This window comes from Dermochelys coriacea, chromosome 2 (assembly GCF_009764565.3).
Source record: "Dermochelys coriacea isolate rDerCor1 chromosome 2, rDerCor1.pri.v4, whole genome shotgun sequence".
In the NCBI taxonomy this organism is placed as follows: Eukaryota; Metazoa; Chordata; order Testudines; family Dermochelyidae; genus Dermochelys; species Dermochelys coriacea.
Window position 1 is genome coordinate 34,239,965 of NC_050069.1, and position 16,274 is coordinate 34,256,238.

The 16,274-nt window shown below is 37.6% G+C and overlaps 1 protein-coding gene across 2 annotated transcripts in view; it reads left to right on the forward strand.

The window, feature by feature from the left end:
* The first annotated feature begins 497 nt into the window (after positions 1-497).
* Positions 498-16,274, forward strand: part of ANGPT1 (angiopoietin 1) — a 203,861-nt gene continuing 188,084 nt past the window's right edge. The window contains exons 1-2 of one of the 2 annotated variants that reach the window (XM_043507427.1): positions 498-582; positions 962-1,206. In XM_043507427.1, coding sequence (XP_043363362.1) covers positions 1,177-1,206 — 30 coding nt within the window. In that variant the 5' untranslated portion in view covers positions 498-582; positions 962-1,176. The other variant, XM_038390976.2, reaches the window with a different exon arrangement.

Genomic DNA, 16,274 nt, shown 5'->3' on the forward strand with positions numbered 1-16,274 from the left:
CATGCAGACATACCACTCTTCTGTGGAGCACATTCTGAATGTTGTTTGGCAGTTCTGATTTCAAGCTCTGTCTTGTACAGAGAATCTCTGTAAATTCTGCTCAGAAATGTCATTGTAAAAAAAAAAAAAGAACCTGGGGAGGGGCAGTTAAATATTAATATTTTCCGGAAGTGTCAGCCTTCTGACTTATCATTCTCTAACGGAAACAAGCCAATACCTAGTTACTGAATATTTTAATTTTCAGTGCTCTGTATATTTACTGAGGGATTACAACAAACTTCTACACTTTATCTACATTTTAATAGGTCAGTGGGAACATAGGAAGTATATTAAGGTGGACTGCCCCACTTATTAAACTTATGTGAATCCGTCAAAAGCAGTTATATGCAGTAGGGACCTGACAGCCATACGTGATTGAAGTCATGCATCTAGCCAGTTTGTAAGATGATCCCTCTATACTGAGCCATCAACCGTCCTTAGCATAGGGGCGCACTCATACACACATTCCTGTCAAGTCATCTTGTGAAAGGCAGCCTGCTTCCAGCTTGGCTTGAATGTGCAACCTTAATAAAACTCTCTGAGGTCTGAGAGAAAATAGCAGTTCTGCAGCAGATAGTGTAGGGGAAAGAGACTAGGACATGCATATGCAGCTAACTAAGGAAGGCTACATGCTGGACTGTAACAGAGAGGAAACAATAAATCTTAGCTACTATGCAATAAATATTTCTAATTTTAACTAAGGAAGCTATCATTATAGTGAAATAAAAACCATTTTAGCCAAAGCTGATATTTAAATACTCTTCTCCAATTCTCTTTCCAAAGATTTTTTTTTCTATAAAATAAAGAGCAAATTAAAAGACAGAGGAGGTAAAAGTTTCTATAAGAGCAGGAAAGGAAAGTAGTAATAACATGACAATTTTTTTTTCTTTTGCTTTCCTGGCTGCTCTTCTGGCTCACATAGGATGCAGTAACCAGCGCCGGAGTCCAGAAACCACTGGTAGAAGATACAACCGGATTCAGCATGGGCAGTGCACCTATACTTTCATTCTTCCAGAACAAGACGGGAACTGTCGTGAAAGCACGACAGACCAATACAACACAAATGCTCTTCAGAGAGATGCTCCTCACGTGGAACAGGATTTCTCTTCCCAGAAACTTCAACATCTGGAACATGTGATGGAAAATTACACACAGTGGCTGCAAAAAGTAAGAGTTTCCCTTGAATTCTCATTGAACTGATTATTTATCGTGCTTCCCTGTGTTGTTCACAGTTTGCATGTCCTTCTCTGAGAACTGAGATAATGTGGATTTGTCTATTTCCATGTTATACATGGTGAGAAATGTTGCAGCTAGAACTCACCCTTTCTTCTTTGGGCTTGCTTTTGGGAGCAAAACTTTCTTCACTTTGCTGGGCTATGCATCTTTTTTAAAGTGTGATCCCAGGGGACTAAGAATGTTTTGAGAGCCACAGTGTATAATAATCCTTCAGAGACTTCTAATGATGGAACACTTTTCATTAAGTATTCTCATAACCTCTATTTATAGTTCTGGGCTTCAGATCAGATGTCATGAAGGATACCTGGTACCCACAGCAAATGTGCGCACTTTTAAAGAAATACTAACATGACTGCCTAAATGTGATTAATAATTTGAAGGCAATGTAATGAGAATATTATTATTCTCCCCAAAACAGATTCAGTTGTATTACCACAATCAGCTAATTAGTAAAAAGTAACAATATGATATTTTTAAAAAATCAAGTATGACTTTTTAAAATGTATGGATTACATTGGACATGAAATAGTCTATATAAACTAGTACTGAAGGAATATCAGGAGCTTTTCTGAGTAATACAAAAATAAATTCTTTTTAGTAATTTGTGCTAAAAGTGTAAACTTTCAAATGAACTTTTTTGTAGTTAAAATATAATTTGGGGCTTTGGTCCTGCAAACTGATGCAGGGCTTTGGTCCTGCAGACTGATGCAGGTGAATAACTTTACTCATATGAGTAATCCCATTGACTTCAATAGAACTACTCATGGGAGTAAAGTTACCTGTGGAAATCTTTGCAGGATCAAGCCCACAGCTTGGTAATGAGAATTGGCAGTGAGTTATGATCCTGCACAACTGATAATTTCTATCAAAAACATATATTTTTCTCTGTATTGGTGGACACACAGTTATTACTGCTGTCCCTAAGACCTGCTTAATGTTACTTTGCCAAGACTCTGCAAGCCACTTAAACAATTGGTGAAATGTTTAATCAGCTAAGACTGCACTAAAAAAATTGTCTACATCTTTTGTATTCCATGAGTTACATGTTTCAGTTGTAATAAGAGTTCACATTTAGAACAAATACTGGATATACAATAAAAATGCATATTAGTGTAACTGTTGACAGCTGTATCATTTACAATTCAAATCCCTGTCCGCCACTGCAGAAAAGATTTAATGCCTTTTGTTTACAGTTCTGTAGTTAGTGTGCTTATTTTCTTATCGATTGAACTGTAGTTACTATGTGTTTTGTGCTAACGATATAAGGATGGTTATGTGCAGTAAACTCGTGTGTAAAAGAAAATATACATAATAAGATAAACCCAGTTATGTATCTTTCATTTTTATTTCAATCTTTCTTTCTTTCAACTGTACATGGAATTCTTTAGAAAGATGAAAGATTAGAATTGGAGGCTTATCTCTTTCTAGAGCGTAAGATTTCTCATTCAGTTATCACTCTACCTTTCAAAGCAAATGCTATGGAAAGGAGAAATGTCGTCTGTGTTCCCGCACTCATGATTTTACTTGAGCAACTGCCTGCTGAATCATGCTTATGAGATTGTTACTTATTCAGCATTTGTCCACTAGGGACTGAACTAAGATCACTGTTTCACTTGTGAATTGAACAAGAAGAAAAATCTATTAGAGTATAAGTTTTTGTGTGCTACAGACCACTTCATCGGATGCATGAAAGCTTATGCTCTAATAAATTTTAACAGGTTTCAGAGTAGCAGCTGTGTTAGTCTGTATTCGCAAAAAAAGAAAAGGAGTACTTGTGGCACCTTAGAGACTAACAAATTTATTTGAGCATAAGCTTTTGTGAGCTACAGCTCACTTCATGTTAGTCTCTAAAGTGGCACAAGTACTCCTGTTCTTTTTGCGGAGACAGACTAACACGGCTGCTACTCTGAAACCTGTCAAGAAGAAAAATGAGTCTCTAGAGTTTTAAAGTCTGAATTAGAGCTAGTATTCACATTTTAGGGGGAGATGGATTAACAGGTAGATAGTCAGTGTAAATGTTACATTTGAGGTCTGTGCACTTTGTCAATGATCAGAACTTGGACTGCAGGTGAAACCTTCCCCATAGTTTACATGATACATGCAGCAGTGAGCACTTATCTGAATGTGTCAGTTTTCCACTAGAATGAAAGGACCTGTTTCTCATTGTGAAGGCAAATGACTCTGACCTGACTACATTATTACAACTCTGAATATTGAATTTGCTTTGTTGGTGCTGCCATTGCAGGGCATTTCAGCAATAACTCACCTCCCTTTCAAAACAAGGAACATATAAAAAAAACCTCAGTTCTATCTCCCCTAATGATTTTCCCCTAAATTTGTAATGTAAGATGTAGTTAATATACTATTTGTCCAATGTTTTCTAATGCACCTGCTATGAACATGGTAAATGAGAAATATTAGTAGTTATATGGCTATGACCTAAATCATGCAATTATAATCATTAGAAAATATATGTAGAACTGAGCATTTATATCTTGACTTATGTAAAAGAAATGTGTTCATTACTCTACAAAGTAATATATAACATTCATTAAACTCTGTATAGGCAATGTTTGCCAGAACACTGTATTTGTAATAGAATATATAGAAAACACTAACTTGATCATTTTGGAAGACAGATTGCTAGCAATGTTTAGTATAAAAAGAATTCAGTATACATTGTTTAATTAGTAAGTGGGTGCTTTTAGTTTATCTAATCAAGGATAAATGTATTTTTATCTTTTTTTTTAAAATTAGCAGATTTCTGAAAACAAAATAAATCTTAGAAAAACTTTCTTGCAATGAACCACCAGTTCAAATCTAGCTGAAAATGCCCTTGCCTGGAAAGCTAACTACAGGCAATTAAGTTTCAGCATTGTCCAATGGAATTTACATATGTATTGTTAGCATTACTGTGATTCATTGGCAATCCAAGGATGCAGCAAAATGCTCTCCATAGAAATTACTAAGAAGATAGCTTGGTAAACATTTTCAGAGGTTTTCTTAGAACTGTTTATTTGAATACTGGATAACGTTCCTCATTGTGTAAGCTTGGGTTTCATTTCTGCGATATGTTTATTTTAATAGTTGAAAACAGACAGTGCATGTCATTTTTTTTCCTAACAGTAACTGGCTGGCACGCTTGGTATTGAACTGTTCAGTACTTAATGATGGTATTTAAATATTCTCAGAGGAGTCACATAAAATTTTATCTTGGTAATCTACTCAGGAAATATTTTTCATAGTCAACTAGTGTAAATTTATGGTATTGATGGGATAAAAATACATTCAGAATGGCTGCAGATTTATGTGTATGGAATCCATTTAGCAGTCACTATGCATAATAGTGGTAATAGCTTTGAGTGGGTGAAGCTTGGCACCATAAACAGTCTATATATCTTCTTTGTTCTCTCACTTACTTAAACTATTTTATAGTATGTTGAAATGGCATATTTGATCATTATACATTATAAAATTCTAATGCCAAATTATAGCCTTGGATTTAAAGGTCAATCAAAATCTTTCTAACCTGCCAAGACCCAAATTCATGATTTTGTCTTTCTCTTGCAACTGTTGATTAACCCCACCTAAAGCAGATGCAGGGAACTTCTTCTTTCATTTCTCTCATTTATTAGTGCTGTCATCAGCTGTAGTGGAGGCATGCTGAACTTGGGCCCTGGCAAGTAAGTAGCAGAAGAAAGAATCTGCAACTATATTATCTTAGTATGTATTTATTTAAAATCTACTCTATTTATTTAAAGACTATCCTTACTGTATGTCTGGCAAGTTATTTGTACAAGACAATTGCTATCCTCACAGTTCATCATAACATTTTCCAACAGCTTCTGACCAATGTGCTCAGATTTTAAGTGCCTTTCCTACAGTGTGAAAAGAGGCTGGCTTTTAGGTGTGGCCTTACAGGACAAGTAGAGGAGGCTGACTTTTGAGAAAGTGGCCTTATTTGCAATTTACATGTAGCCTGATTACCTTTAAAGGGCTCAGCTTAGTTGCCACCTGTCCTGTTTTTCCATGTAGCTTTTTTGTGGTAGCTGTCCTGAGAAATCTGTCCTGTTTTTTTGTACCTCAGAGGTGGCAACCATAAATGCAGAATGCTCTCCTTTGTCCCCATGCCAATACACCATGGCCATCAAGGTCCACTTTCCATCATGGAAAGATGGAGTTATGGCTCCATATGCTCTCTATCCCTCTCTGCTCTCTTTGGGGCCTTGTGCACTGCCAGTAATGTGTTAGTAACCCTGCACTTCCCTGAATGCACCAGCTGGAATTCCGTTTGGCCCGCCTATGGGGTACTCAAAAGTGGAGGAGGCTCCTTATACACTGACCCTGCAGAGCGGCCATTCAAGGGCCAATCAACATGTAACACTAGGAGCACAATGTCTTAAAAGCTGGTGTAATTGACTGAGAAAATGTGTACTACCATGCAATGGCTATCTTAAGTATAAGGACAGAAATGTGAGTCATGGCTACTGTTGTGACTTACCTATGAATCCCATTTTCCCAGGTGTCCACAAAGATTCCTGAGATCCCTGGGGTTTGCTTTAGCTGAAGTCTTGGGCAAGTAAACAATGTGGTTCTTTCATTTTGCAATTTAAATGCTATACAAGTGTACTTGCATATGCTTCAGGCATTTAATACAATAAAAAGTATTCCTCTTAAACGAGATTTCCATGTTTTGGGAAGACATTTACTTATGAGATTTTTCAGCACCCTTCTGATGTTTGTTTGTTTAATGTGGAACTTTTAAATGGTAACCTGTTTATGTGCAAAAAGTAAAGTCATATACTGCAAAAATGTATATTTTACTCATGTGAGTAGTGGGTTCTGCTTCAGTTACTCATGTGCCTAAATGTTTATAGGATCATCCCTTAAAAGTTCTGAATGTGCATCATCCCTGGTGAAGTGACTCAACTACTAATTTTCACATGCGCAGAGCAGGCCCTTCATGGACAGATTCTGTCACCCTTAGTATTGTGTTAATAGGCCCATAGGGTGAAGTCCTGGGCCTATTGAAATCAATGGCAAAATTCCCACTGACTTCAATGAAGTCAGGATTTCACCTTTAGTTCCATTGAAATCAATAGGATTACTTGCATAGTAAGGTTCTATGCAGTGGAAGTAGGGATTTAGGAATCTGGCCCTTAAAGAGCAACGACAACTATCTGGAAACAAAACTGTTCTATTTGTGTCCAAAAATAAAACTGGCTTTTTTACCCTTTAAAAAATATATTTTTCTTGCATTCATATGCCTGCATTTTGTTAAGAGCTTTATATATTCAAATTCCTGTAAACCCTAGAGATGCATGGAGGTACCCACAAGAAAGACATGGGACCTCAAACATGGAAACGTCTGAGAACTGCTAAGTATTGGGGAGTTATATATTTAGCAATATTAAAAAACAAACAAACAGAATAGTAAAATTCAAGCCAGTCTCTCTTTTTTGCCACATTTTCTAGCAAATGACTTTTTAAAATAGTTCCCCGGCTTTGATAGAAAGCTGTGTCATACTGTGCAATGTAACCTAAATGTATGTATTTTCATAAATAACAGCCATAGTTAGGAACTTTGGTAATAATAAAGCATTAAAAGTATTGGTCATCCTTAAAAATGTCCCACCAACTTTCCCTTTGGAAGATCTCACCTGCTTAAGAGCACTGGTATATTTTAAAAATTATATAGAGATATAACATAAGGCCACATGATATTTCAGGTGCTCTGAGCATTCACAGTTGCCATTGACTTTAGTACCTGCTGCAGGCAGGCAGTACCTTTGACAGGCTTGTGTGCCTCGGAAAAAGGGCTAGTCCATGCGAGAAGAGGATAGAACTGGGTGTCAGCAGATTTAGTTTCCATTCCTGGTGACCTTAGGCAAGTCATGGTCTGTAACCTCTTCATGTTTCCCCGTCTGTAAAATGGATCTAATGATAATTCCCTACTTTCTAAGGGTGATGTGAGACTTAATTCATGAATATTTGTAAAAAGTTTTGAGATTATAGCACTATTAGCAGTATTACTTATTATAAAGACGTGTCTAGTGTTTACTGAAAATGATCATTTGAGATTAGGAATTTTTTGGAGGGGAAAATAATTAAAATTATGTTCACTGCAAACAAATAAGAATTAAAATCTGTGGCTGATTCTGTAACACTGAATCAGATTATCAATATGTTCTATAGGTAAACCTTGATTAAATGGCCTCTGGCTAATGTGTCCCTGCTGTCTCTGAAGGCAGGGGTGCTGAATCAATTTGTATATTGCAGGTGCTAAGAGCCAATGATCCAAACTGTAAACCCCTGTTTATGATGGAAACCACTTTAAGATAGGGGATGCGGCAGTACCCACAGCACCCCCTAGTTCCAGCACCTATGTCTGCAGGAGTAATCTTCAGCCTGCTGGAGACTTAACCCTAGGAGAGCTGTTGCCTGCTCCTTCCTATATAGCATGTATGTGTTATGGGAGGAGAACAGGAACATAGTTTAGCCTCGCAAAGTTTAGGTGCTCCACAGATCTGGAACTTCCAAGTTCTCCAACCTGCTACTTTGAAAGTTTTGAATGTACTTTAAAATCTTCAGATAATTGGGATTCACCTATATACTTTATCAAAGGGTAAATCCTGAAGCACATTTAGATCAGCTTGTTATTAGCCACGAAATCTACAATCCAGCATGGCTTGATTATTTTTCTGTGCTTGCAATATCATCAACCAAAGTCAGATGCTAGTAAATAAAAACTGATAGAAACTTTTTAAAATAACATCACAGTCTTTAGCAATGTCATGAACCTGATCCTCAGGAGCAACAGCTTAATCTGAAATAGGCATTTTGGATTGAAAGCCTTCCCAGTGGGATGAGGTTTTCACTCTTGTTCAAGAGGTTAAGAGTTGATCAGGAAAAGGAAATTGAAATAGTATCAAATTTCTTAGGAGGTTTTTCTTATGAAACATCTTGTTATTTTAAAACAAGGTTTTTCTTCTGTAACCTGAAGTACATATTTTAGGAAGTATTATGAAACATCAGGGTGTCTTGTATACAAGGGTGATGGATTCATTAGAAATAAAATGCCATAGACAAATTGTACTTTTACACTGCTGTACCATTTTTCATTATTGTTGTTGCATAAGGATCAAACTTTGCTAAGATAATGTTAGTCTTTTCAAAACAACTCATATTTTAAAAAAGGGAACAAAGAGGGCTAATACACAAAATATATATTGTAAAATATATAATTGTGCCATTAATGAAGTCTCTTCTGAACACTTCAGTCCATTAAAGGTAGCAATATCCTGAATAATCTGGGTAGATATTTAATTCTAATTGTATTTATGAGAAATTGCTCTTAACATGTGCTGCAGTGTCAAATCTCATGTCAACATTTTATTTGTAGTCATTGTTTATATGACAGTACTGTCTAGAGACCCCAATCAGAGGGTTGTCTATATGAGAAAGTTGCACTGGTTTAACTAAAGATCAAATTTAAAATCAATTTTAAATTGATTTTAAAAAGTTAAACTGGTACAAAAGGCTGTGTAGAAACTTATTCTGGTTTAAACCAGACATTGTTCTGGTTTATCTTAAGTCAATTGGGAATCACTTTAAGTCAAACCAAAATAAGCCACTCCTAAATTGAAATGAGTGTCTACCCAGGGGGATGCACTGGTTTAACTAATCTAGTTTAGCAACTGATTTAAGTTGAACTGGTGCAATTTTCTTGTGCACACAAAACCCAAGATTGGGGTCAGTGGGGAAAGATGCACAAGCCGCATTATTGCACATTTATTTAAATATATTTTGCTTCCTGAAAACTGTTTGCCTATGAGAATTTTACAAATAGAGCTAGAGAATTTTTTTTAACCGAAACCTGGTTCATCAAAAAATGCAGGTTCAGCAACACTGAAACATTTTTGCTAATTTTTTGTTATATTTAAAAAAAAACAATTTTGTGGGGGTTTAAAATGACTTTTTGTTTACAAATTTCCTTTCATTTTATTTTTAAACATTAAAAAAAACATTTTAAAATGCTTGATATCAAACTTTGTGAAATTTCCACCAAACAGAAAAATCCATTATTCACCCTGCTCTGCAAATGAAAGTAGCGAGGAGTACCAATATTCAAAGCTTTGGAGGTACGTAATTGAAACACATTGCTTGTGGGCTTGTGACAAGGTGAAAGGGTAAAAAATGCAAGACACTCCATGGACAAAAGGGGGCAGTGTTAGAAAACGCTGTGGATTTGTGTAAGTAGGAGATGAGTGTTTTGGTGAGTCACTTTGAAGGCCTGTAACAATTTCACCTCTTCATAACAATTTCATACCCCTCTCCCTTTCTTTTAAGGGCCAAAAATAAACCAAACTTCCAAATCTGACCATACCTGAACTTGGAAGAAATTCTGAAGTAGATCCAAACTCCGTGACTAACCCCTGTTTAAATAACAGGCCAAAGCAAAACTCTGGAAGAGCATTCCCCCTCACATACCCCTCAACACAACCCCTCCCCCACACACCTGAGCTTTGGGGGAAAAATCTGCTTCTAAACTTTGTGGCTTAACTCCAGTTCTACTTTTTATGCAAGCTTGACTGCTATGAATCACTTGTCATCTTGGCATTGGTTCTTTGGCTCAAAAATGTAACAGAAGAGTTGTCAGTAAGATGAGACCTTTGCATTTAGAATATGCATTAATCCTATCTGTTCTAGTTCTCTTTCTATACTGCCTATAAATTAAAAGCATGCTTTTCATGTAGCCCATTTCATATTACAAATGGGTGCAGATATTCTAATTCTTTATGGAAAAAATACTGAAACCTTGTGCTCTCCATTCCTTGATGTGCAGTTGTCCATATAAAGCTGTGGACATGTCCCAAATGTTGTGTACAACTTTTGTGATTCACATCTTCTTTACAGAATGGAGCTCAAGATAATGCAAATGTGTATGTGTTTCCTGAGGGTACTCGGCATAAAATACCTTTAAATATTTTTTGGTATTTGCTTTTTAGTTGTTGGAATCAGATTTTGTCATTTGTCAGATTTTTTGACTGTTTACAAATAATAACCCAGGCATACCTTCTGCAGGCCAAACCCATGGAGAGGAATGAAAATTCTTGAGTTTCAACTCACAGAATTGCCATCTGATCAGACATTCCATCTAAAGGTCTTGGTTAAAAATTTCTTAATGTGGATTGAAGAGGGGACATGGCCTCAGGAGGACTTGTAGAAAGAGGATAAGCACTATGGGTCAGATCTGTAAAGTTATTGATGCCTAAATCAATGGGAGTCAAGTGTCAGAATATCTTTAAAAATCTGTCATTGTGTGCTCCCCAGGTCATAACAGCAAATCTATGGCACTGTGGAAGTGCAATGGAAGGTGTAGGGGGAGAAAAACTGACCAGGATATTTTGGTCCTTCCTGATAGCACATTTTCTTTAAGATTTCAACACTGGCAGTCAGATTGGAACCAATTTAGCTGAGTGCTAAACAATTTGGAAAATTGGGCCCAGCAACAACACTTCTATGTGCTGTGTGTTGTTATGGGACCCCACTGCCAAACCTCCAACAAGGCCAGTGTTTAATTTGTAATGAAAGAGGTGCCAGGGCTCAAGCAATTAGGTGCTGTGGCATAACTGGTGCAGCAAGCCCAGAAGTGCTGGGGCTATGAACTGCCAAGCCTAGAGGTGCCAGGGATCAGCCCTGGTAAGCCCTGGCACAAATTAAGCCCTGATCAAGGGTTTCCTGTGTGAAAGGGTTTTTTCTTGTAAGATATTATCAGCATTATAGTAGGAGATGTATTTTCACGGGGCCTGAGGGGGATAACATTGTAGGATGGCCATTCTTCTCACAGAGCGTCCTTCTGCCCACATCATAGTCCTGAACCTGCAGAAGGAACTTCCATGAGCAACAGGAGGACAGTGCTGATGCCATTTCAAAGCTTCTACCCACCCATTCGTGGCATAATGGCCAATTACATGATTTAAGGCCCAGGGTCTGCAAAATGGTACTGGATTGAGGGCCCATGGTCTTCAAAGTAGAACTGGCGCTTGCCCTAAATGGGTAAATTTATTTGATTATTTTGAGATGTACTTTAAGTCTTGACCTTTAGGATATTCCAGATCCATGGAACACATTTTAACAACCTAAAATGTCATAGGAATAACTTTGTGCAATCTCCAAAGCAGCTTTTTAATTTGCCCTTTGGGTAGGTGGCGAGGGGAGGTGCGGTACCTGTTTCCCCTTTGGTTCATGTTATTTATGAATGCTCTAAAATTGTCAGCCAACATGTAGAAAAGTTATCTTCTTTCCTGAGATACCATGTCATCATTAAATACTGCCATACCCAAAGTAGTAGAGAGCAGTTGTCTGTGGATATCAGTTCACTCTTCACAATGTAGAAATGGAGCCTTTTGAATGAGGGCATTGATCAAATTCCAATATAGTGAAAGGCTTTCATTTACTAGGAGACTATTCTTTTTCTAAGTGGAGATATAAAGTGGGGAAAAATCAAAGTAATTGCTGTTAAATTGTGATTCTATAGTATTAAGAATGTATTTGTCCTTGAATGGATTTTGCTGCGATTGGAGGAAACTTCAGGTTAGGTTAAATCACTTATATCCTCTGTTTAAATGTTGATTTTTAGTTTCCTATGTGGATAGCTCTGGGTAGCTATAGCAACAAACTTTTCTCTTATAAGTTAACTCTCATGCAAAGAACTTTTGCAAAGGGGGAAAAAAGCTGCCTTACAAATCAGTTAGTTGTTTTAAATTCTCTCATCAGCTTAGTACTTGGGTAACAGTGAAAGGAGATGAGTTAAATGAATAGATATACCAAGCCAAAGTTTTCCAGCAATGTATCATTTGCTTTTGGCCAAAAGTTTTAAACGTAGCAGCCCAGATGTAGGCTCTTTATAAGTAAGAATTTCAAAAGTGAATAGTGATTCTGAGTGTGTCAATTTCTGGGTGCCCAATTTGGGACATTTTAAAGGGGTCTGATTTTTGAGAGGGTGGGTGCTATTCTTTCTGAAAATGAGGTCCTCTACGGTGTCTCAGTTTAAGCATGCAAAATCACTAATGGCTGTTAAAAAACATGGCTTTATTTCAACACCTAAATAAAAGTGGCCTGATTTTCTAAAGAGTTAGGCAGCTATCAAAGCCCACAGAAGTCAATGGGAACTGGAGTTGCCTTTGAAAAAAATCAAGCTACTTTTACCTTTGTGTTGATACCTATGAGTGGATTTAGATAGGTTTGAAAATGTTGGCTTTTTGTAAAGAATTTTTCTACTATTATCTGTTAAGTGCTGAGTCCATTTATGAGGGGAATAGTCACATACTGCACGTTACTGTGCCAATTCAACAGGAAATTCCTGTGGCCTGCTGGGCCACACAAGCCTCAGCTGACCAATCCATTAAAGGGCAAACCCCTGCATACAATGCCTCCAGCAGGAAGTTGAGGAGCTACTTGGAAGGGAAGAGAGCTCAAAAAAAGACCTCATCCTCTCTATTTTAAAGCCATTCCTCTATGTTCCTTGTGCAGGAACTGTAAATCCCACAGGATTTTCTGCAGCCCTGGGATCATCATTCTCTGTGTGGCTTACCAATGTGGAGGGGAATAGGAAAGAGACATTCCCACATCACTGGTCTGCTGCTAATAGAAAAGGTGTTTCCTCCATCAATGATCTGCTAAAGAAGCTTCCCAGTGGCCAATCTTCTTCATCAGTCTGGCTGTCAGCTCTACAACGATCAGCCAGGGAGATCTTAATTTAGGCTGTAGCCCTTCAGATTTATTCTCTCAATGACACATACAGACAGCCTGCCGGGCGAGGGGAGGAGGGGACATTTCCCATATTGGGAATTTTGGCAGACTTGTTGAACATATGTAATAAGTTCCCTGATGTCATTCCAATGACGCCAGTAGAGGACAGTAATAAGGGACTGTGTAACACCATTTCAAGCATCACATGGCTGCTACTAATTACCTAGAAAGATGTGTGAAATGTTCACAGTGTCACTTGATTCATTTTCATGGCTTGAGGATTTTCTTGCATTTCATTACAAATGCAAAAATTATCCTGTAATTTGTCCAATTTGTAACTTGTACTAATCACGGGTGACACAACAATAGTCCCTTCGTCTAATTAAGTAGCTCAAGTTTCCAGCTAGAGATATTCATGCCATGCTCTCTGGGAAAATAAATCAAAAGAGTCAGCCTTCCCAATTTGGTATTTCCTAATTCCACCAGCTATGAAAGATAATATATTCCCAAACTGGGACACAATGAAGTATGTACTTGACATCAACACCACTTTCTCAAATGATCTTGTGTTTGCCTGGAACACAAGGACAAGCAATATCTAACCATCCATACCACTGGAGCACATGATGAATGACCTGTCTTTTTTAGGATCCTTCAAGGAATTATTATTTTTTAACATATTGAAGTAGCACCTAAAGACCTCAATCAACTATTGCCCCAGTGTGCTAGACACTGTACAAACATATAATAAATCATAGTCTCTGCCCCAAAGAGTTTACAGTCTAAAGGACAAGATGCAATAAGCAGATGAAGAACACAGGGTGGCTGGAGCTGGTTTGTGGAGATTCAGAGATGCCAAGGCCAGAAGTGACTCATCTAGTCTGACCCCCTGTATAACACAGACGATAGAACTTCCCAAAAATAATTCCTAGAGCTACATATCTTTTAGAGAAACATCCAGTCTTGATTTAAAAATTGACAGTGATGGAGACTCCAACATGACCATTGGTAAGTTGTTCCAGTGGACAACAAGTAGATATAATAGGATATACGGAATTCTGAGCTAGTCAGAGGTAGCTCCCCACCTGCCTAGCCTTTATTAGAATGTACATTACTGTATGTATCATGGCACAGGTGAGTTTGAAGAATGACTTGAATGAGAATAAAGTGGTGGTTTTGACAGGGAGCTTTTCCCACTCGTAAAGGGCAGCATGGAAGAAATTGCGCAAATGTTTGTCAGAGGTGGAGAATCAGGTAACCTAGGCTGGCATCAGTGGCAGAGAGAAAGCAGGAGATGACCTTGTGATAAGATAATAGGTTGGATTGATAGGAAGGGATTAACCTATGGAGGGGTTTAAAGTAAGGACAAGGAGCTTGAAGTTGATGTGGTGGAAGAGGGAGTTAATGGAAGGATTTAGAAGTGGTGAAAGTTGTTGTGATTTATTTCCTAAATTTGTTTTCTGCCCTACTAAATACCCTGTTTAAGGTATACGGAAATAAATTAGGCACAGAGTAGATCTGAGGTGTGGTAAAAGAACCCCGAGTGCAGCGACAGAAGAGTCAGAGCAAAATATTCAGGTGCGTAACAGGACAATCCCAGTGCCTGTCTCACTCTGTTCTTGCAGAAATACAGATAGAGCCCATTTATGGGCTGAGTCATTTTACAAATGCTCTAGTAGCTGCAAATCTGAGCAGGACTATAGTCTATTTAAAAAGAAAATTAGGAAATTTGGGGAATTTTTTTCTCAAAAATAGAGCTATTTTGAATAAAAATAGACCAGTTTTTCAGCAGAAAGAGCATGTTTCCAGGTGAAAATATTTGGGGGCAAAGTAATCTTTTCAGCGAAAATATACAGATATGTATTTGTATGATTACAATGAGAACAGTGGCCATTTTTCCAAATTTCTGGAAAAGCCAGAGATTCAAAGGAGCAAAATCCCTCAGAATGAAATGAAATTCACATTTAATAATGTGAAAAAAGTTCACTGCTTTTGTACAGCTCTAGTGTTCCCCTTGTCAGGATAAAGAACACCATTTGTGATAGCACATAGTTCATGGACTGTTAATATGTTTATTTCTGCTAACCAAGCATGTCACTGCCCCATGTGATATTGCTTCCCTATCCACTTCCTGTTAAACTAATGGTATCTAGAAGAGTCAAAATTCAATTCTGGTTTTTTTAAAGTAGATAATTCTAAAAAAGCACATAATTTACAAGCAGATAATTTAGCAATGACCTTCCAGAGTTTGTGGAGAATAAGAAGGCCAACCGCTATAGGAGGTGCATTTGGGCTGAATAGGGCTCCCTCAGTTGTTTTTGTTTGTTTGTTTTCCCCAATATATAGGGGTTCAATGTTCAAGGATGCCAAGTGCCTCCTATTGAGTGGAGGATGCTTAGCACTTCACAACAGGGTTGGTCTATATATAACAGATTGCTCACAGTACTTGTATGTGATAACAACTGTGCCTCACTATAACAAGACTGCAAATTGTTCAGTATCATGAGCTATGAGAGACATTTCAGTATTGCTGAGTTTTTGTTAGGGTTGAACTGAGAGGACATGGAGGGTTCCACAAGTATTTGGTGTTTAGATCCCGTGACATTAATGTGCTTAGCAGGTTGTACCCAACCCAAGTTCTGTAGCAGGACATGGTGACATACTCCCAACGGAATAAAGCCAAAGTATTTCAATGAGTCAAAATCCATGGAATTTCAGTTTCTTACATAATTCACATTGGAGATAACTTGACCCAAATATCTATACTCCTAATGCGTTCCAACCATGTTGGTACATATTGTTCTTACCGCTTTGCCTCTAAGAACAGTTTTCAAAACGGTTTGTTTTCTACAAATCCAGTGGATACTTTTTAAAACACATCCACATGTGCCAAGAAAAAAGAGCTGTAAAATTTAACACTGAGAGAAATGAAGGAATTGCTGTGAAATCCAAACCTTTACAGCTAGCTTTATTGCATTCATTTTAGAATTAACCAGACACCCCAAAAAAGCAGCAGCTCTTACCTTTATAAACTTTTTGGAGACTTTAAGCATTTTTGCCCTTTCACTGCAACCCTCCCTCCCCCAAATAAAAAAAAAACTGTATTGTGATCTCTAGAATGAGAAAGCATGTTGCTAGATTCAGTATTGCAAATAAACACTTTGCACTCCCACGCATCTTGGAAACATTTAGTAACTTAGCCCTCTGACCCTCTGGGGTATTTCACAAAAACAGAATTAAGAAAG